The 23,205-nt window shown below is 36.0% G+C and overlaps 1 protein-coding gene across 1 annotated transcript in view; it reads left to right on the top strand.

The window, feature by feature from the left end:
- The window catches only part of LOC145543292 (uncharacterized), a 54,832-nt gene that overhangs the window by 27,421 nt on the left and 4,206 nt on the right, over positions 1 to 23,205 (top strand). Inside the window, exons 4-6 of the mRNA XM_081584336.1 lie at positions 21,477 to 21,521; positions 22,237 to 22,375; positions 22,953 to 23,033. Of these exons, the coding sequence (XP_081440462.1) occupies positions 21,477 to 21,521; positions 22,237 to 22,375; positions 22,953 to 23,004 (236 nt within the window). The 3' untranslated portion in view covers positions 23,005 to 23,033. The remainder of the gene's footprint in view (positions 1 to 21,476; positions 21,522 to 22,236; positions 22,376 to 22,952; positions 23,034 to 23,205) is intronic.

Raw genomic sequence — 23,205 nt, 5'->3', positions numbered from 1 at the left:
AGAAATGGAAAGAGAACCAAGGATTTTCATAATTCTTTACTAATATTAGATGATAATGGTGATGCTCTGACTACTGAAATATTAAATGAACAAAGTAGAATTAATCATTATTTCAATTTTAAGCAACTTTCTAGTCTTCAGACAAATATGAAATAACAGTCAGTAAAGTAACAGAAATAGAATCAGTTCTTAAGATGAACACTGATTAAATAAAATGATTAGAAATGCTATTAAAATATTACTATTTTCTAGCTGTACTTTCAAAAAATCAGCTGGAATAACTCTAAATAAAACAGCATCTACAATTTTACTTAAATGTATATATGAATATCTTCAGTGGAAAATAGGGGAAATAAATATATGTTATGTATTCTACAAGACAACTGATGTACATGACTTTATTTAAGCTCCAAAGCAAGGAAAGAGTCTCAGAGAGCTCATTTAACCTACCCAAAGTCCCATGGAAAGCAAAAACAAGAAAGAAATAGAATCTGATACCCAGTTAATGTATATATTGATTCCTTCATCCCAAGTGTGACTGTATTTGGTATTAGGCCCTCTGAGAAGATGATAAAACCCTAATCCAACAAGGCTGGTGCCATTAAATAATGGGAAGAGTCACCAGAGCTTACACTCTGGACTGTGTGAAAACACAGCAAGAAGATGACTATCTGGAAGCCAGGAAGAGAACCTTCTAGAAACTGAATTTGCTGACCCCTTGATCTTGGACTTTCTAGGTTCAGGACAGTGAGAAAATAAATTATTCTAATTTAAGCCAACAAATGTATTGGATTTTTGTTATGGTATCTGCAGAAGACTAAAACAAGGTGTAAGAATTGACATGTCTAAGAAATTCCAAGGTATTGTTGATGTTACTGACTCAGGAATCACATCAGGAGTCATTATTAATTGTCTAAATGCAAAAATAACAATGTACACAGTAGTGCTCTATACTAGTGATCATATCCTCACGTTTTCAGAGTAAATTTCTGTCTCCCTGAGGACATAAGTTTAAGTAAATGATCTTGATGATAGTCATCTGCTTTATCTTTAATGAGTTAACAGACTTTGTCATATCTAAAAAACCCATAGACAAGTATTCTCATTTATAGTATCTGCTCTACAAGTAACTTAGTCCTTTTGTTTTATCCCTAAATAGTCTGAAATATTTGTCTATTTATTTATTCAATCCTTCATTGATGTGGGATTAGTAAGTTGTGAATTTTAGGGGTCTGCTTACTTTGTTTTAGATAAATATAAAAAAGTGTACTATTAGATTATACTAACCAACTAAGGTAAGCACTTCTTATTTATAAAAGATATTTAGCAACCATTTTAAATAGCAAAATTAGTCAGTTCATACATTGATTACACATCAACAAATTTTCAAATCTTATGACATTTTAAGAAAATTCATGGAAAAAATGGTTGCGTATTTCTGAGGGTATTCACTATCAGAAAATGAGAACGTTGAACACCCTAAAATAGCAATCCACACCTCCAAATGTTCTATGTATTAAAAAAAATGGTACTAGTAAGGGGGGTACACGATTTTGTTAATTAGGAAAAGAAATTATATCCCAAGAACCTAAGATCTTGAGAATGTCTACATATATACAAAGTGAATTAAGAATTTAACCAATCATTCTGGTGCCTTATCCCACAAGCACTGATATTAATTAAAAATGTAGGGTCTTCTGAGAACTGAGTTAGCTGATTTTGTGGCTTTACTAGTCTGATAAACAATTGTATTTCATAATTCTTGAATTTAATTCACAATGGCAGGTAAAATTCTCCTTTGTAAGTTGTCAGCTAGGGAACTCACTTTAGAAGGAGAAGAAAAAACTCCTAAGAGAAGCAAAAAAAAAAAAAAATGAATCTGGCATGATATTGAAGGCTTTGGAAAACAGATATATTTTTGGTTCAAGAACATTGAAAATGCTATTCATGGTCTCTGAACAATAAGACCATTTTTGTACATGTTTTTTGTACGTGGTTTGCACATGGTGATTACTGATTGCCATCACACTGTTTCTACCTGTCACGAGATATCATTATCCACTTAAGAAATAAAATGCAGAGGGTCCTCATTTTAAAGACTGTCCATCCAAGAGGATATTAACTGCTTAATGAACATGGCACATACAATTATTTTCTCTTTCTTAACAAATAAAAAAGTGTTTGTTTTGTTATCTATTTCTTATCAGAAATTCACATGGAAAATTTCAGAAATAACTATCTAATTATTATTACAAGAAAAAATTATAAATGTGTAGAATACCCCAATCTCTGGAATTTGTGGGCTATAAAGAACGGCTTGAAAGAAATAGTAAATATGCTTCTTAACTTCCAATGAATTGTGGAAAGTGGTAAGTACATGAATTTCAGATTTAAAATCAAGTAAAGGTGTCCAAAACTCTACTGGTACTCAAGTTTCTTTTTGATTTGATGTGAGTAATAATACCATGATTGATTATAAATCTCAACTTAAAAAAACAAAAAAAGTTCAGTGAAGTTTTTTTTTTTTTTTTTAATTTTTTGTCACCCATATGTGTCAGTGCCTATCTAGGTTAAAAGTTTTAAACACTGACAATTAAATTATCTTAATTGATTAGGCAAGTAACAGGCTACAATTTTTAAAAAAAGAACATCTTTCTTATTTCTTTTAAATTATGGATCTAGCAGTTTTCTGGACATACTTTCTAAATTGTACTTTGGTTTCCTTTATAAAAAAAAATTGTAATCTAACAGTACATTACTAAAAAGAAAGGAGAATCTAAGCAGATAAGTGAATCCTGACTACTACTAATGCCACATGGAGAAATCCATTATGATAAAAATGAAAATTGTTTCCAGTTTGAATTGGTGTCTCTGCCAGATTTCACTCAGCTTTTAACTCTGGACAGCAAACAATGATTAAATAAGCAGTATAGTCTCAAAACGAGCTATTGGATAATGATTATTATGTAGAATATAAACCTTACTAAAACTGTAAGGACCAGAATTGTTATTGATGGACCCTGTGAATACTGAAGTGGTTATAAGGCATTGGTTTTTAAAGGTTTTATTTTATCCCATTTTCACTTTTTTTTAATTGTCTCTTCTAGTGACATGAAATCATACTTGATGTACTAAGATTCAAGACCTACTGTTATATTGGCAGAAAACTGTGTTATCTTCCAAAGTGGTTATAGTTTTACTATCTTAAACTATAAATAGTCACATATTATCTAATATAATTAAGAAACAATGGCTCAAACCAACTCCTCTAAAACAAAACAACTTTGGTGGAAGCTGAATTCTACTATATATATATGTATAGCTTATCAACTAATTTAGTTATATAAGATCAACAGTTCCTGTAAAATTTCCCAGGAGTACAGTATCTATTAAAATACCAATGGCCTTTTTTGACAGTACTAAAAGAAATAATTTTAAAATTTGTATGGAAATGCAAAAGATCCCAAATGGCCAAAATAATCTTGAGAAAAAAGAAAAAAGTTGGAGGTATCACACTCCCTGACTTCAATCTATACTGCAAAGTTACAATAATTAAAACAGATACATGGATCAATGGATCAGAATTGAGAGCCCAGAAAGAAATGCACACTTATTTGATCAATTAATCTACCATAAAGGGAAAGTAAGAATATAAAATGGATAAACGACATTCTCTTCAAAGAGTTGTGTTGGGAAGGTTGGACAGCCACTTGCAAAAGAATCAAAATAAACTACTTTCTCACACCACATACTAAAATAAATTAAAAATAGATTAAAGATTTAAATCTAAGACTTGAAATCATAAAACTCCTAGAAGAAAACATAGGCAGTACACTCTTTGACATAGCATTCTTAGCAATAAATATTTGGATATGTCTCCCCAGGTAAGGGAAACATAAGCAAAAAGTAAAGTAATGGGACTACATCAAACTAAAAAGGTTTTCACACAGAGAAGGAAACCTTATCAAAAAACAAAAAGGCAGCCTACTGAATGTGAGAAGATATTTAAAAACAATATATCTGATAAGGGGTTAATATAAAAAAATATACAAAGAACTCATACAACTCAACATCAAAACACAATGAACTCAATTTTAAAAATAAGCACAGGATCTGAATAGACATTTTTTTTTTCTAAGAAGACATACAAATGGCCAACAAATGTATGAAACAATATTCAACATCACTGATTATCATGAAAATGTAAATAAAAATCACAAAGAGATATCATTTCACAACTTTCAAATGGCTATCTCCCTAAAAGACAAGAAATAAAAGCTGTTGAGGATGTGGAGCAAAAGGAACTCTTGTTCACTATGGAATGTAAAATGGTACAGCAACTATTGGCCAACAGTATGCAGATTATTCAAGAAATTAAGTTAAGACAAATATTCATCAATTCTACTTCTGGATATTTGTCTTAAGAAAATGAAAACATTAATTGGAAAAGATGTATGCACTCCTATGTTCATTGCAGTATTCTTTACAAGAACCAGGCTATGGAAGCAACCTTAGTGCCTATCAATAGATGGATGTGGCATGTATATAAAATGACATATCTATAAATCATAGAAAAGAATGAAATCTTGTCATCTGTGAGAACATGGATGGGCCTAGAGTGTATTATGCTAAGTGAAATAAGTCAGGTGGAGAAAAAAAAATAATACAGTAACATTTCACTTAAATGTGGAATTTAAAAGAAACTAAAAAAAAAGAGAGAGAGAGATAAACATAAGAAAACAAGAGAATCAGATCAATAGGACAAACAGATGGTTGTCCGAAGTGAGGGGGCTCAGGGAAGAAAGAAATAGGTGAGAGAGATTAAGAGATTAAGAAGTTTTCCAGGAGTTTGCATTGCAAAACAATTCTATATATTTTGCAGGTGATATTGAGATATTTTTCCAGTATGAAACTTTTCGATGCAACCACCTTGATGTGATTTTTCAAATACAAACATTTTTACTAGGACCAGGAACAAGCCATTCCGTTTTGGGATTTATACAAGATGAAAAAAAAAAACAAAACACTATTTTAGCAAGAGGTAAAGATTGACATGAAAGTGAAGTGAAAGTTGATCAGTCCTGTCTGACTCTTTGCGACCCCATGGACTATACAGTCCATGGAATTTCCAGGCCATAATACTGTAGTGGGTAGCCTTTCCTTTTTCCAAGGGGATCTTCCCAACCCAGGTATCGAACCCAGGTCTCCCTCATTGCAGGCAGATTCTTTACTAGCTGAGACATAAGGGAAGCCCAAAAATACTGGAGTGGGTAGCCTATCCCTTCTCCAGTGGATCTTTCTGACCCAGGAATGGAACCAGGATATCCTGCATTTCAGGTGGATTCTTTACCAACTGAGCTATGAGGGAAGCCCAAAGACTGACACAGATGCTAGGAATACAGTTATTATGTACTTTTCTTATTCATTTTATTAATCATTGTATTAATTTTACTTAACTTATTATTTAATTATTCACTTTCATTGTGTTGCAGGCTTCCCTTGCAGCTCAGTTGGTAAAGAATCTACCTGAAATGTGAGAGACCTGGGTTCGATCCCTGGGTTGGGAAGATCCCCTGGAGAAGGGAAAGGCTACCCACTCTGGTATTCTTGCCTGGAGAATTCCATGAATTTATAGTCCATGGGGTCACAAAAAGTCGTACACAATTGAACAACTTTCAGTTTCATTGTGATGCAGGCTATGTGTGAAGTTATAAGAAGACCTGGTCTCTCTTGGGAGTCAAGTAAATGTTTTGGTTTATTTATTTATTTACTGCAAGATATTTGCTTTACCATATTTTTCTGATTTCTGCTATACATCAGCATGAATCAGCCACAGGTATACATATGTCCTCTCCCTCATGATCCTTCCTCCTATCTCCCACCTCATCCCAGCCCTGTAGGTCATCACGGAGCACTAGGTTGAGCTACCTGTGGCACGCAGCAAATTCCGTCTATTTTACATATGATAATGTATATGTTACCATACTACTCTTTCAATTCTTCCCACTCTCTCCCTCCCATACTTTGTCCACAAGTCTGTTCACTATGTCTGCATCTCAATTGCTGCCCTACAAATATGTTTATCAGTACCATCTTTCTAGATTCCATACACGTATGTTAATGACAATATTTATTTTTCTCTTTATGACTTACTTCACTCTGTACAATAGGCTTTATGTTCATCCACCTCATTAGGACTGACTTAAATGCATTCTTTCATAAAGCTGAGTAACGTTTCATTGTATATATGTACCACAATTTCTATACTTATTCATCTGTTGATTGACACCTAGGCTGCTTCCATGTCCTAGCTAGTGTAAGATGGGCTGCAAAGAACATTGGGGGACATGCATCTCTTTCAGGTATGGTTTCCTCAGGATATATGCCCAGCAGTGGGATTGCTGGGTCATATGGTAGTTCTATTCCTAGTTTTTTTAGGAATCCCCATATCAATTTCCATACTGATTGTATCAATTTACTTTCCCACCAATAGTGCAAAAGGGTTCCCATCCCCACATCCTCTTCAGTATTTATTGTTTGTAAATTTTTTAAATGATAACCATTCTGACCAGTGTGAGGTAATGCTTCATTGTAGTTTTCATTTGCATTTCTCTAATAATGAGTGATGTTGAGCATCTTTTAATGTGTTGTGAATGAGGAGTACAAGGGATTTATATTTCTCTGTGTAAATTTTATATCCTGTGACTTTACTATATTCATTGATTAGCTCTAGTAATTTTCTGTAAATCTTTTTTGGAGAAATGTTTCTTTAGGTCTTCTACCCATTTTTCAATTGAGTTGTTTGTTTTTCTGGTATTGAGCTACATGAGCTACTTGTGTATTATGGAGGTTAATCCTCTGCCAGTTGTTTTCAGAATTCTCCCATTCTGAAGGTTATCATTTAATCTTGTTTATTGTTTTCTTTGCTCTGCAAATACTTTTAAGTTTAATTAAGTCCCATTTGTTTACTTTAACTTTTATTTCCGTTACTCTAGGAAGTGTATCAAAGAGGATCTTGTGATATATGTCAGAGGGCATTGCCTATATTTTCCTCTAAAAGCTTTATCATAACATGTTCTACCTATGTTTTACTCTCAGAGTTTTATAGTTTCTGATCTTACATTTAAATCTTTAATCCATTTTGAGTTTACTTTTGTGTCATGATGTTATAAAGTGCTCTAGCTTCATTATTTTACATGTAGCTATCCAGTTTTCTCAGCACCACTTTTTGAAGAAACTATCTTTTCTCCATTGCATAATCTTGCCTCCTTTATCAAAGATAAAGTGCCCATAGGTGTGTGAATTTATCTCTGGGCTTTCTATCTTGTTCCATTGCTCTATATTTCTGTTTTTGTGCCAATCCCATACTGTTTTAATGACTGTAGCTTTGTAGAATACTCTGAAGGCAGGAAGGTTGATTCCTTCAGCTTCACTTTTCTTTTTCAAGGCTATAATTTTGGCTATTCAAAGTATTTTTTGTTTCCATAGAAATAGTGAAAATTTTTGTTCTAGTTTTGTGAAAAATATCATTGGTTATTTGATAGGGATTACATTGAATCTGTATATTACTTTGGGTATTATAATCATTTTCACAATATTGATTCTTCCAACCTAAGAACATGGTATATCTCTCCATCTGTTTGTGTCATCTTTTATTTCATTCATCAATGTCTTACAGTTTTCTTCATACAGGTCCTTTGTCTCTTTAGTAGGTTTATCCCTAAGTATTTTATTATTTTCGGTGCCATGGTGAATGAGATTGCTTCCTTAATTTCTCTTTCTGATTTTTCATTGTTAATGTATAGGAATGCAAGGGATTTCTCTGTGTTAATTTCATATCCTGTGACTTTACTATATTCACTGATTAGCTCTAGTCATTTTCTGATGGAATCTTTAGGGTTTTCTATGTGTAGTATCATGTAGCTGGCAACTAGTGTGAATTTTACATCTTCTTTTCCAATTTGGATTCCTTTTATTACTTTTTTTTTTTCTCTGACTAGTGTGGCTAGGGCATCCAAAACTATGTTGTATATAGTGGTAAGAGGGGGCATCCTTGTCTTGTTCCTGATTTTAGAGGAAATGTTTTCAGCTTTTCATTGTTGAAAATAATGTCTGCTGTGCATTTGTTATGTGTGTTAGTCACTGAGTCATCTCTGACTCTCTGTAACCCCAAGGACTGTAGCCCGCCAAGGTTCTCCATCCATGGGATTTTCCAGACAAGAATACTGGAGTGGGTTGCCATTTGGTCTTTGTTATGTTGAAATAGGTTCCTTCCATGCCTACTTTCTGGACAGTTTTTATCTTAAATGAGTGCTGAATTTTGTCAAAAGCTTTTTCTGCATCTATTGAGATAATAATATTATTTTTATCTTTCAGTTTGTGGATATGTTGTATCACATTGATTGACTTGCATATTGTGAAGAATCCTTGATCCTTTGCATTAATCCACTTGATCATGGTGTATGATCCATGATCCTTTTAATGTGTTGTTGGATTCCATTTGCTAGAATTTTGTTGAGGATTTCTGCATCTATGTTCATCAGTGATATCGGCCTGTATTTGTGTGTGTGTGTGTGTGTGTGTGTGTGTGGTATCATTGTCTGGTTTTGGAATTAGGGTGATGGTGGCCTTGTAGATTGCATTTGGGAATTTTTTTCTCTACAGTTTTCTAGAAGAGTTTGAGCAGGATAGGTGTTAATTTTTCTCTAAACTTTTGTTAGAAATTGCCTGTGAGGCCATCTGGCCTTGGCTTTTCATTTGTTGGAAGATTTTTGACTACAGTTTCAAATTCAGTGCTTGTGTTTGGTTTTTTCATACTTTCTCATTTTCCCTGGTTCAGTTTTGGAAGAAATGGGAAAGAATTTTGTACCTTTATAAGAGTTTGTCCAATTCTTCCCGCCGTCCATTTTACTGGTATATAATTGCTCATAGTAGAGTTGCTCTTATGATCCTTCATATTTCTTTGACTTCAGGTTTAACTTTTCCTGTTCCAAGTCTAATTTTATCGATTTAAGTCTCCTCCTTTTTTTTTTTTTTCTTCCTGAGTCTGGCTAGTGGTTTGTCAATTTTGTTTAACTTCTCAAAGAACCAGCTTTGCTATTGTCTCCATTGTCTCATTTTTCTTTTTTGCATTTATTTCTTCTCTGATATTTATGATTTTTTCCTTCTACTAAATTTGTTTTTTCTAGTTGATTTAGTTCTAAAGTTATGCTGTTTATTTGACTCTTTTATTTATTTATTTTTTAATCTATTTTTTTTTACTTGACAATATTGTATTGGTTTTGCCATACATTGACATGAATCAACCATGGGTGTACATGTGTTCCCGTTCCAGAACCCCCCTCCCACCTCCCTCACAATCCCATCCCTCTGGGTCATTCCAGTGCAGCAGCCCCGAGCACCGTGTCTCATGCATCAAACCTGGACTGGTGATTCGTTTCACATATGATAATTTACATGCTTCAATGCCATCCTGCTATATCATCCCACCCTCACCCTTTCCCATAGAGTCCAAAAGACTGTTCTATACATCTGTGTCTCTTTTGCTGTCTCGCATGCAGGGTTATCTTTACCAATTTACTAAATTCCATATATATGTATTAGTATACTGTACTGGTATTTTTCTTTCTGTCTTACTTCACTCTATAATAGGCTCCAGTTTCATCCATCTCAGTAGAACCGATTCAAATGTATTCTTTTTAATAGCTGAGTAATATTCCATTATGTATATGCACCACAGCTTCCTTATCCATTCATTAGCTGATGGACATCTAGGTTGCTTCCATGTCCTGGCTATTATAAACAGTGCTGTGATGAACATTGGTGTACACATGTCTCTTTCAATTCTGGTTTCCTCAGTGTGTATGCCCAGCAGTGGGATTGCTGGGTCATATGACAGTTCTATTCCCAGTTTTTTAAGGAATCTCCACACTGTTCTCCATAGTGGTGTACTAGTTTACATTCCCACCAACAGTGTAAGAGGGTTCCCTTTTCTCCACACCCTCTCCAGCATTTATTGTTTGTAGACTTTTGGATAGCAGCCACCCTGACAGGTGTGAAATGGTACCTCATTGTGGTTTTGACTTGCATTTATCTGATAATGAGTGATGTTGAGCATCTTTTCATGTGTTTGTTAGCTATCTGTATGTCTTCTTTGGAGAAATGTCTGTTTATTTCTTTGGCCCACTTTTTGATTGGGTCATTTATTTTTCTGGAATTGAGCTGCAGGAGTTGCTTGTATATTTTTGAGATTAATTCTTTGTCCGTTGCTTCATTTGCTATTATTTTCTCCCATTCTGAAGGCTGTCTTTTCACCTTGCTTATAGTTTCCTTTGTTGTGCAAAAGCTTTTAATTTTAATTAGGTCGCATTTGGTTATTTTTGCTCTTATTTCCAATATTCTGGGAGGTGGGTCATAGAGGATCCTGGTGTGGTTTATGTTGGAGAGTGTTTTGCCTATGTTTTCCTCTAGGAGTTTTATAGTTTCTGGTCTTATGTCTAGATCTTTAACCCATTTTGCGTTTTGTTTGTGTGTATGGTGTTAAAAAGTGCTCTAGTTTCATTCTTTTGCAAGTCGTTGACCAGTTTTCCCAGTACCACTTGTTAGAGAGATTGTCTTTTCTCCATTGTAGATTCTTGCCTCCTTTGTCAAAGATAAGGTGTCCATAGGTGTGTGGATTTATCTCTGGGCTTTATATTTTGTCCCATTGATCTATATTTCTGTCTTTGTACCAGTACCATACTGTCTTGATGACTGTGGTTTTGTAGTAGTGCCTGAAGTCAGGCAGATTGGTTCCTCCAGTTCCATTCTTATTTCTTAAGCTTTGGCTATTCGAGGTTTTTTGTACAAATTGCAAAATTATTTGTTCTAGTTCTGTGAAAAATACCATTTGTAGCTTGAATGGGATTGTATTGAATCTATAGATTGCTTTGGGTAATATACTCATTTTCACTTTATTGATTCTTCTGATCCATGAACACGGTATATTTCTCTATCTATTTGTGGCCTCTTTGATTTCTTTCACCAGTGTTTCATAGTTTTCTGTATATAAGTCTTGTGTTTCTTTAGGTGGATATATTCCTAAGTATTTTATTTGTTTCGTTGCAGTGGTGAATGGAATTGTTTCCTTAATTTCTCTTTCTGTTTTCTCATTGTTAATGTATAGGAATGCAAGGGATTTCTGTGTGTTGATTTTATTCCTGCAACTTTACTATATTCATTGATTATCTCTTGTAATTTTCTGGTGGAGTCTTTAGGGTTTTCTATTTAGAGGATAATGTCATCTGCAAACAGAGATGTTTTACTTCTGCTTTTCCAATCTGGATTCTTTTATTTATGTTTCTGCTCTGATTGCTGTGGCCAAAACTATGTTGAATAGTAGTGGTGAGAGTGGGCACCCTTGTCTTGTTTCTGACTTTCGGGGAAATGCTTTCAGTTTTTCACCATTTAGGATAATGTTTACTCTGAGTTTGTCATATATAGCTTTTATTATGTTGAGGTATGTTCCTTCTATTCCTGCTTTCTGGATGACTTTTCTCATAAGTGGATGCTGAATTTTGTCAAAGGCTTTCTCTGCATCTATTGAAATAATCATATGGTTTTTATTTTTCAATTTGTTAATGTGGTGTATTGCATTGATTGACTTATGGATATTGAAGAATCCTTGCATCCCTGGGGTAAAGCCCACTTGGTCCTGATGTATGATCTTTTTAATATGTTGTTGGATTCTGTTTGCTAGGATGTTGTTAAGGATTTTTGCACCTATGTTCATCAGTGATATTAGCATGTAGTTTTCTTTTTTGTGTGTTTGGCATCTTTGTCAGGTTTTGGTATTAGGGTGATGGTGGCCTCATAGAATAAGTTTGGAAGTTTACCTTTCTCTGACATTTTCTGGAAGTGTTTGAGTAGGATAGGTGTTAGCTCTTCTCTAAATTTTTGTAGAATTCAGCTGTGAAGCCATCTGATTCTGGGCTCTTTTTTTTTTTTTGCTGGAAGATTTCTAATTACAGTTTCAATTTCTGTGCTTGTAATGGGTCTGTTAAGATTTTCTATTTCTTCCTGGTTAAGTTTTGGAAAGTTGTGCTTTTCTAAGAATTTATCCAGTTCTTCCAAGCTGTCCATTTTATTTGCATATAGTTGCTGACAATAGTCTCTTATGACCCTTTGTATTTCTGTGTTGTCTGTTGTGATCTCTCCATTTTCATTTCTAATTTTGTTGATTTGATTCTTCTCCATTTGTTTCTTGATAAGTCTGGCTAATGGCTTGTCAATTTTATTTATCTTCTCAAAGAACCAGCTTTTGGCTTTGCTGATTTTTCTATGGTCTCTTTTGTTTCTTTTGCATTTATTTCTGCCCTAATTTTTAAGATTTATTTCCTTCTACTAACTCTGTGGTTTTTCATTTCTTCCTTTTCTAGTTGCTTTAGGTATAGAGAGTTAGGTTACTTATTTGACTTTTTTCTTGTTTCTTGAGGTAAGCCTGTATTGCCATGAATCTTACCCTTAGCACTGCTTTTAAAGTGTCCCATATGTTTTGGGTGGTTGTGTTTTCATTTTCATTCATTTCTATGCATATTTTGATTTCTTTTTTGATTTCTTCTGTGATTTGTTGGTTATTCAGCAGTGTGTTGTTCAGCCTCCATATGTTGGAATTTTTAATAGTTTTTCTCTTGTAATTGACATCTAATAATACTGCATTGTGGTCAGAAAAGATGATTGGAATTATTTCATTTTTTTGGAATTTACCAAGGCTAGATTTATGGCCCAGGTTGTAATCTATTTCTGGAGAAGTTTCCGTGTGCACTTGAGAAAAAAGTGAAATTCATTGTTTTGGGGTGAAATGTCCTATAGATATCAGTTAGGTCTAACTGATCTATTGTATCATTTTAAAGTTTGTGTTTCCTTGTTAATTTTCTGTTTAGTTGATCTATCCATAGGTGTGAGTGGGGTATTAAAGTCTCCCACTATTATTGTGTTATTGTTAATTTTCCCCTTCATACTCTTGAGGTGAGCTTTTATTGCTATAAAATTCCCTTTTAGAACTGCTTTTACTACATCCCATAGGCTTTAGATGGTTGTATTTTCATTGCCATTCATTTCTAGGTGTTTTTTTTTTTTCCTTTTTGATGTCCTCAGTGACTTGTTGGTTATATAGAAGTGTGTTGTTCAAAAACAATGTGTTTTTGTTTATTTATAGCTTTTTTTCTTCTTGCAGTTGATATCTAACTTCACAGCATTGTGGTCAGAAAAGTTTCTTGATATAATTTAAATTATCTTAAATTTACTGAAACTTGATTTGTGACACAAGATGTAATCTATCCTGGAGAATATTCCATGTACACTTGAGAAAAAACTGTATTCTGCTGTCTGGGATTGGAATATCCTGAAGACAACAATCAGGTCCATCAAGACTGACATGTGGTTTAAGGATTGTGCTTCCTTATTAATTCTCTGTCAGGATGATATATCTATTGGTGTAAGTGAAGTGTTACAATCCCCTATTATTATTGTGTTAAAGTAAATTTCCTCTCTTACGGTTGTTAGAAATTTCCTTATGTATTGATATTGAGGTGTTCCTATGCCGGGTGTATAAATATTTATATTGCTATATCTTCTTTTTGGATTGACCCCTTGATCATTATGTAGTATCCTTCCTTAGCTCTTGCAATAATTTTTATTTTAAAGTCTATTTTTCTGATATGAATATTGTTACTCCCAGTTTCTTTTGATTCTCATTTGCATGGAATATCATTCTCCATTCCCTGACTTCCAGTTTATATGTGTCTGCAGTGGGTCTCTTGTAGGCAGCATATATATGGGTCTTGTTTCTGTATCCATTCAGCCACTCTGTGTCTTTTGGTTGGGGCATTTCATCCATTTACATTGAAGGTAATTATTGATGTGTATGTTCCCACTGTCATTTTCTTAATCATTTAGAATTTGTTTCATGGGTCTTTTCCTTCTCTTCTGTTTCTAGCTAGAGAAGTTCCTTCAGCATTTGTTGTAAGACTGGTTTGATGATGCTGAATTCTCTTAGCTTTTGCTTGTTTTAAAGATTTTGATTTCACCTTCAAATATGAATGAAATCCTTGCTGAGTAGCATAATGTTGGTTGTGGGTGCTTCTCTTTCATCACTTTATATATATCCTGTCACTCTCTTCTGACCTACAGAGTTTCTGTTGAAAACTCAGCTATTAGCCTTATGCAGATTCCTTTGTAAGTTTTTACTTTTCTCTTGCATCTTTTAATATTTTTCCTTGTGTTTAATTTCTGTTAGTTTGATTAATATGTGCCTTGGTGTAATTCTCTTCGAGTTTATCCTGTATGGGACACTCAGTGCTTCTTGGACTTTGGTGGCTATTTCTCCTCCCATTTTAGGGAAGCTTTCAACTGTAATCTCTTCAAATATTTCCTCATGCTCTCTTTTTCTCTTCTTTTTCTGGGACTCCTATAATTTAAATGTTGATATATTTAATACTGTCCCAGAAGTTTCTGAGACTATCCTCCATTCTTTTCACTCTTTATTATGTTTCTGAGATGGCTGGATGGCATCACCGACTCGATGGACATGGGTTTGGGTAGACTCCGGGAGTTGGAGATGGACAGGGAGGCCTGGCGTGCTGCGATCATAGTGTCGCAGAGTCAGACACGACTGAGTGACTCAACTGAACTGAACTGATGCTTCTTAGCAGTTATTTCTATCATTTTTATCTTCCAGCTCACTTACCCATTCTTCTGCCTCAGTGATTCTGTTATTTATTCTTTCTAGAGCATTTTAAATTTCAGTTATTGTGTTCTTTGTCAAGGTTTGTTTATTCTTTATTTCATCTGGGTCTTTATTAAATGTATTAAATGTTTCTTGTATTTTCTCCATTCTATTTTTGATATTTTGAAGCTACTATCATTTTCGTAATTATTTTTCATGTAAGTTCCCTATTTCCTCTTCATTTGCTAGATATTGTCATTTTTTTTACCTTGCTCCTTCATCTGCAACAATTTTTTTGTCATTTCATTTTTTTTTTTTTCTGATGGGTAGGACTATGTTCCTGTCTTACTAGTTGTTTGACCTGAAGTTTCAGCAGTAGACTTTGCAGGCATTTTGGTAGAGCTGGGTCTTGGCTTGAGATGCAGGTCTCTGGGACACCTCACTCCAATTAATATTTCCTGGGGATTGAGGTTCCTTGTTGTTCCAGGAGTTCAGATTCAGCATACCTGCCTCAGAAGTTCAGACCTGATCTCTTGGCTATGAACCAGGTTACCACAAGCTGTGGAATGCAGGGAAAAAGAAATGTATATATATATATATATTAAATGGGAACAAATAAAGAGAGCAGAAAAAAGGAGAGAGAGAGAGAAGTAAAACAATCACAAAGAATAAATAGATTATCCAAGAAGGGTAAAACCAAACTCCAGTAGCAAAGAGAGAGAAGAAAAGTAAGAAAAATGAAAATAAGAGGGAACAGAGTAATAAATGAGATTAAAAATGATAGAATAAGTTTAGAAAACAGAAACATTAGAAAAAAGAATATGTACAAAACAACCACTGGAGGGTAAAACTGAACTCCCACTTGCAAATAGTTAAAAAACAAAAGGTAGAAAAAACCTTTGGTAGGCCTGTAAAAAGACTTAGGTCCTGGAGGTGGAGGGTTGTCCCTGGAGGGTGGAGGGCTTGGCCTGGAGGGATGAAGGAGCCTGGGAATGAGAAGAGGGCCTTGGAAGGCGGGGTGGCCCCAGTCAGCAGAGGGGAACCCTGGGGCGGGGCACAAAGGGACCAGTCCAGAGTGCAGATGGGTTCTCCAGAGGGATGAGGGGTCTCTCCAGAGGGTGAGGCCCAAGAGGGAAGAGGAAACTGGAAGGCAGAGGGTGAAGGAGGGTCTGAGGGTGGCTCTGGAGGGTGGGCTGGCCAGGGGGGTGAATATGGTCCTGAAGGGTGAAGGGCTCAGCCTGCGGGCCTTAAGAGCCTGCCCAGGGCTGAGTGGGTGGAGGATCACAAGGCAGTTCCCTGTTCCTGTATCCCCTCATGAACCTCCCCACTCCCTCTCATATCCCAATGACCCAATCAGGGAGAGGGGTCCCTGAAGACCAGAGGGCATCAGGAAGGGTGGAGGGCAGAAGTCTCAGCCAGAAAATAGAGAGGGTGCTGAAGGAAGAGGAGGCCCCTTAGGGCAGTGGCCCTGGCCCTGGGGCTCCAGAAGGCTACCTGAGGCCAAGTTAAAGGGAAATCCAAGGGACTTTCCCAATGGACCCTCTGTCCCCCTCAGGGGTCCCTCCCCTTCCCAGACAAACAGGTATTCTGTTCCAGGCACCCAATGAGGCCCAAACTACTGAAAGGCAATGAGGTCACTCCTGGCACCCAAATCACTCCCCCTCTCTCAGCAGCATCTCCACACTGGTCCTCTTCCCTAAACCCTTTCCCACTACCCCTGTACCTGATTGACCCTGGGGCTCCTCCTGTCTGCTTGTCTGCTGTAGGTCCCCCACTAGCACCTGGTAGATATTCTAGGCCTAGAGAGACAAGGACTCCTTGTCTTCCATCACTGCCATCTTGGCTCCAGTATCTTGGAAATATTAATGGAAAAAAGTAATGTTCATTATGAATTCACAAGAATTAGGAGGAACTCACCTAGGTAAAGGATTGGCAACAGCATTCCAAATACAGACAGAATATATGAGGACCCTAGAACAGGAAGAATGATGAATTATTTAATGAACTGAAATAAAACATTAAGGCAACAGCAGAGACAAATGGATCTCATGCGGAAAGCAAGGGTATGATAAATGATATAGGGGTATGAATCTACATTGAGGATTTTGATCTCTATTCTAGAAAAGTTGGGTAACTACTGACTACTTTAGTAGGAAAGTTAGATGACTTGTACTTTCAATGGAAGAAACAAACAGAGTGTATTAATGTATTTGGAGAAGCCAGTTGGAAGTCTTTTGGGTCAGAGACTAAGGGAGGTTGTACTGGGTGTTGGTGAAGGAAACAGAGAAATGGGTATCTTTGAGCAATAATCATCTACAGAAAGTGCTTACTGGGATATATTAGAAAGGCAGACATCTTAGAAGATTGTTAGGGTTATTTCAGGAGCTATTATATGAATTAGAGAGTAATAATCTCTCTAATAGAGCTAGTATGATTTTAAAGGTAGCATCTTAGTGATTCTAATCCTAGCTCCATCATTTATCAGCTGTGAAAATGTGTTAGTCGCTCAGTCGTGTCTTAACACATTCCACAGCTGATAAATGATGGAGTTAGGATTAGAATCAACTACAGATGCTACCTTAAAACAACAACAACAACTAGGTCTATCAGAGAGATTATTACACATCTGTAGTGGGATTGGGGGCTGAGGAAATAAATTATGAATTTGAAATCCCTATGAAATGTTCAAGTGAAATCGTCAAGTAGGCAATTGAATGTGTGGGGCTGAAACCAAGAGGAGAGATTTAAACTGGAGCTATACTGATATGTACTACTATATGGGATTCACCAAATTCCAAGCATTCTTCTAAAACCTTACATGTACTAACTATTTAATCATTACAACAACACTATGAGGAAGCTATTATTATTACTTTTAGTTTGCAGAAGAGGAAACTGAGTCAGGGAGATCTGGAGCAACTTGCTTATCATTACAGCAGGAGTAAGTAGATGTGGAGAAAGGAGTTAGCAGCAGACCTGGAATCTCTACCCTCTCTTTACACCTCAAGAAAGAAAGGGAAGATTTAATTTCATTGCATATATGCTAATTAATGACAGACTTCCTGGCAAGCACACTAGTAGTGTTTGCTGACTGGAGATCCCTTATCTATGTAATGCTTTTAGGAGATTTACCTGGCCTTCCTAGGTAAAGGATCTTCCTAGGCTGACTTCAGTTCAGTTCAGTTCAGCCGCTCAGTCGTGTCTGACTCTTTGCGACCCCATGAATCACAGCACATCAGGCCTCCCTATCCATCACCAACTCCCGGAGTTTACCCTAACCCATGTCCATTGAGTCGGTGATGCCATCCAACCATAAACAACCTGAAATCTATGGTTCTGTGAGCAGGTTTCCATGGAAAATGTACCATAAGCTATATCACTGCTATGTATAAAATAAAGAAGTTTTGTTATTCTTATTTGAGTAGGTAATACATACATGCACATCATTTATATTTCTAAGAGATTTTTATGTGTTTGTATATGACACATATGTCCTAATGTGATCAGAAAGAATGTGAGAGCTAGCTGTGGCAGTCTGAATTTCTCCTTGCTTCTCTTATGCCTTGTGAATACTTGTATACATGAACATAGCATGTAGGACTACCTTTATGAAAAACAACAAAATTTGAAAATTAGATCAAGGAGGATGAGCTGGCCAAAGAATCTGAACAGTAGTTATCAAAGAAATATGATAAAACTACAGGAAAATATGATGTCACAGAAACCAGAAAATGAGACTGATATTTAACCAATCTCTTAGCCTCATCTGATTGTTGAAACTCTCTCCTAACCCTAGTGTGGTATTGAAGATGAGGTTGGGTTACAGATGGTTAGGAACAAAGATTAGTGTGGGTAACAGATAAGTATAAGGATAAATTTCAGGGAAGTGTGTAGAGATCAGAGAGAAGGATTGGTCAGAGTTGAGATAAGGGAGGATATAGAAGTTTGACACTGCCCAAGTTGACTATGTATAAGCAGTTTATATGTGTACAAGAGCAGCTTACTTTAGAAAAGCTCTTCAATAATTTTAAGTATAGTGTTTGTTCATTTTGTAACAATTTTCTGATAGCCTGAGTGATTTGCCTATCACATTCACTAATTACTTTACAAGCATTATGATGGCCACACTTATTTTCTTTCCAATAATAATTTCAGAATACTAATGGATTTTACTTTATTTTCTCTTTGAAAATCTAGATGACAAACTACTATTTCTTTGTAAGCTTCCTAATGCAGTAATTTTGCTTGATTGAATCTATATTAGGTACTGAATTAGAATGGAGAGGAGAAAAATGTAATAAAATATCCCTTAAAACTAACTGTCAACTGTACAAACACCTTCACATTACATATTTTTTCTGCTGTTTCAGTAAAATAGATTGCCATAAATAAACTTAAAAATAGTGGTTTTAAGATAAGTATCTAAGATTAAATAACCCAATCAAATATGGCAATATATTCTTCTGGTTTGTAAATTTAACAGATTTATAAAAATTCTAAAATGACATAGAAATGAGGAGAATAAAAAAGAGATATTGTAATGGGTGAGGGTCAGAGATATGCCAGATTATCTGGTAATTAAAAAATAACCATTTTGATTTAATTATGTCAATATTTTACATTCAGTCCAGTTCACTCACTCAGTCATGTCCGACTCTTTTCGATCCCATGAACCACAGCACTCCAGGCCTCCCTGTCCATCACCAAGTCTAGAGTCCACCCAAACCATGTCTATTGAGTCAGTAATGCCATCCAACCATCTCATCCTCTGTTGTCTCCTTCTCCTCCTGCCCTCAATCTTTCCCAGTATTTTCCAATGAGTCAGCTTTCTGCATGAGGGGGGCAAAGTACTGGAGTTTCAGCTTCAACATCAGTCCTTCCAATGAACACCCAGGACTGATCTCCTTTAGGACGGACTGGTTGGATCTCCTTGCAGTCCAAGGGACTCTCAAGAGTCTTCTTCAACACCACAGTTCAAAAGCATCAATTCTTCGGCACTCAGCTTTCTTTATAGTCCAACTCTCACATCCATACATGGCCGCTGGAAAAACCATAGTCTTGACTAGATGGACCTTTGTTGACAAAGTAATGTCTCTGCTTTTAATATGCTATCTAGGTTGGTCATAACTTTCCATTTAAGGAGCAAGCGTCTTTTAATTTCATGGCTGCAGTCACCATATGCAGTGATTTTTGGAGCCCAGAAAAATAGAGTCAGCCACTGTTTCCACTGTTTCCCCATCTGTTTGTCATGCAGTGATGGGAGCGGATGCCATGATCTTAGTTTTCTGAATGTTGAGCTTTAAGCCAACTTTTTCACTCTCCTCTTTCAATTTCATCAAGAGGCTCTTTAGTTCTTCTTCACTTTCTGCCATAAAGGTGGTGTCATCTGCATATTTGAGGTTATTGATATTTCTCCCAGCAATCTTGATTCCAGCTTGTGCTTCATGCAGCCCAGCATTTCTCATGATGTACTCTGCATATAATTTAAATGAGCAGGGTGATAATATACAGCCTTGACGTACTCCTTTTTCTATTTGGAACCAGTTTGTTGTTCCATGTCCAGTTCTAACTGTTGCTTCCTGATCTGTACACAGGTTTTTCAAAAGGCAGGTCAGGTGTTCTGGTATTCTCATCTCTTTCAGACTTTTCCAGTTTGTTGTGATCCACACAGTCAAAGGCTTTGGCATAGTCAATAAAGCAGAAATAGATATTTTTCTGGAACTCTCTTGCTTTTTTGATGATCAAGCAGATGTTGGAAATTTGATCTCTGTTCCTCTGCCTTTTCTAAAACCAGTTTGACCATCTGGAAGTTGTAAGATATAATTTTCTTAAAAGTGACTATATCAAGACTGCTAAATCAAAATAGCTGTCACCAAAATGGTCTATGGAAAACTCTTATAGCATGCAATAGTAGATATTAAAGAAAGTTCTTGTGCTAGTCGTTTTGTGATACTCTGAGAGATAACAGTTCTATGTTCCAATTATTTTGAGAAATACTGCATACTACCACTTTCTTACACCCACTTGCAGTTTTGAGTGTGCACAAATTAAGGTTATGAAAAATATTTTTGTAGTCTATTTCAATTAATTTGCACCAATATTTCCAGGGTTAATTTATTATGAGCTCTGAATATGTGTGTTTATAAAATGTTATTGATATATGTTTTTAATTTTGTTTTTGGTTTTTAATCTAACTTATGTATTTTTGTGAAATATAGTTAATTTATAATTTTATGTTAATTACTGCTATACAGCAAAGTGATTCAGTTATATGTATGCACAAATTTTTTTAAAAATATTATTTTCTATTAGGGCTTATCACAGAATATTGAATATAGTTATCTGTGCAGGACCTTGTTGTTTGTTCATTTTACATATAAAAATTTACATCTGCAAATACAAACCTCCCACTCTATCTCTCCCCCAAGCTTCTCCCCCGTGGCAACCATGAGTCTATTCTCTACTTTCATGATACTGTTTCTATTTCATAGATAAGTTTATTTTATGTTTTAAATTCCACATATTAGTGATAGCATATGGTATTTGTGTTTCTCTTTCTGACTTACTTCACTTAGTATGATAACCTCTAGCTGCATCCATGTTACTGTTCTTTTTTATGGTTGAGTATTATTTGATTGTATATATGTACCACATCTTCTTTACCTGTCCATCTGTCCACCTAGCAATGGACATTTAGTTTCTTTCCATATCTTTGTTATTGTGAATAGTGCTACTATGAATATAGGGGTGAATGTATCTTTTTGAATTACAGCTTTGTCCAGATATATGCCCAGGAGTGGGACTGTTGGATCATATGGTAATTCTATTTTTACTTTTCTGAGAAAACTTCATTCTGCTTTCCACAGTGACTGAACCAACATATATTCCCAACAACAGTGTTCCCTTTTCTTCACACTTTCTCTAGCATTTATTTGTAGGCTTTTTAATGTGTTGCTGATATTTGCTCATATTTATTTAGCATTTATTTCATCCAAAGCATTATGCTGGCTGAATTCCACCTCAGCTCTGACTGGATTGTCAACCACAAATTGGCACTTGCTGTGGGTGCATGCCATCTACCTCTACAAGGATTAAACCATATTAAATCAGCTGCTGACCTCCAACACCCCTAAAAGTTCAGGGTGGAAAACATAAACAAGATACTCTGTGCTCCAGGAAACTGGCAGGACAGATCTTTAGATAAATTAGATATTCTCAGGAGGTGATTTTATGAGCCCAATTCTTGTATCTTCTCATATCTAGTAAAGTTCTAAAATCCTTCATGGTGATGATTGTTTCTTATGACTAGCAGAAAGTTCATGAGACCAGCATGAGCTTTCTACAAAAATATGTGCTTGATTTCATGTACTCCCCCCTTGACAAAAATACATATATATTGTCCTTTCCCACTACCTCTTTGGAACAGTTTCTCCGAGTTATCTGAGATGCTGTCTCCTGGTCTTCACTGCTCATATTGCCCTAAATAAAACTTAACTCACAACTCTCACCTTGTGACTTTTTTTTTTTTTAAGTAAACAGTTATAGCAACCAACAAAGTGACCCAGAGCAGACTTCCTTCCTTTGCCTGAATTCTTTGAGGAACTGGAGCCTTGGTACTGGCAGCGGCCCCTTTTGCCCATCTGCCTCCTGGAGAAGTCCAGATGAATTTGGGTAAGTCTCTCCTGGTTCTCAGATCTCCCATACTGTTTGAAGATCCTGAATTTTATTTGGTGGTGGAGCAAGTTGCCTGTGCCTTCCCAGTTGAAAGATATTGGGTGGGGGCAGTTTAAATATACTGGGGCATAACCACTCATTGTGGAGCAGGAAACAGCAACCCACTCCAGTATTCTTTCCTGGAGAATCACATGGACAAAGGAACCTGATGGCCTACAGTCCATGAGGTCGCAAAGAGTTGGACACAACTGAGCGACTAATGTGCACACACAAACAACCACTCATTGCCTAGACACTCAATGGGTCTCAGTTGAAAGATACCAAAGAATACCCTTCCAGTGGAAAGATACTGGAGGAGGCGGCTGGTTGAAAGATATCAGGGGACTATCCAGCCAGTGGAAAGGTACTGGGTAGGACTTAACCAAGGAATATTTGCCCAGTTGGAAGATACTGAGGGGAGGGACTAGTTGAAAAAATACTAGGATTTGCTCAGTTGTAGGAGACTGAGTGGTCTTGGTTCACATGGTTCATTAAGAAGCTGATCTGATGTTTTGCCTTAAAATAACTTTTTCAGGATAAAAGTGAAGCTATTATATGAAAGCTTTGCTCCCCCAAAAAGGGACTAGACACTTCTGGCTACATACAGTTTTCTCAGGTGAGTGAGAAGTTTACGGGAGTGGTAGAGGCTTAATCTTCATACTGTGCAGTATTCCCATAGGAAAACCCACTCATTAATTAAAACCATTGCTCATCTGGGGATCACAAATAAAAATGGTCCCTCCAGCAATCTGAGCAACCACAGTGGTCGTAGACTGCTGGAGGGAAAA

The sequence above is a fragment of the Giraffa tippelskirchi genome, chromosome 3 (assembly GCF_054371585.1).
Source record: "Giraffa tippelskirchi isolate mGirTip1 chromosome 3, T2T-mGirTip1v1.2.pri, whole genome shotgun sequence".
Taxonomy (NCBI): domain Eukaryota; kingdom Metazoa; phylum Chordata; class Mammalia; order Artiodactyla; family Giraffidae; genus Giraffa; species Giraffa tippelskirchi.
The sequence above is the reverse complement of the archived record's forward strand: the minus strand, read 5'-3'. Positions and strand labels throughout refer to the sequence as shown.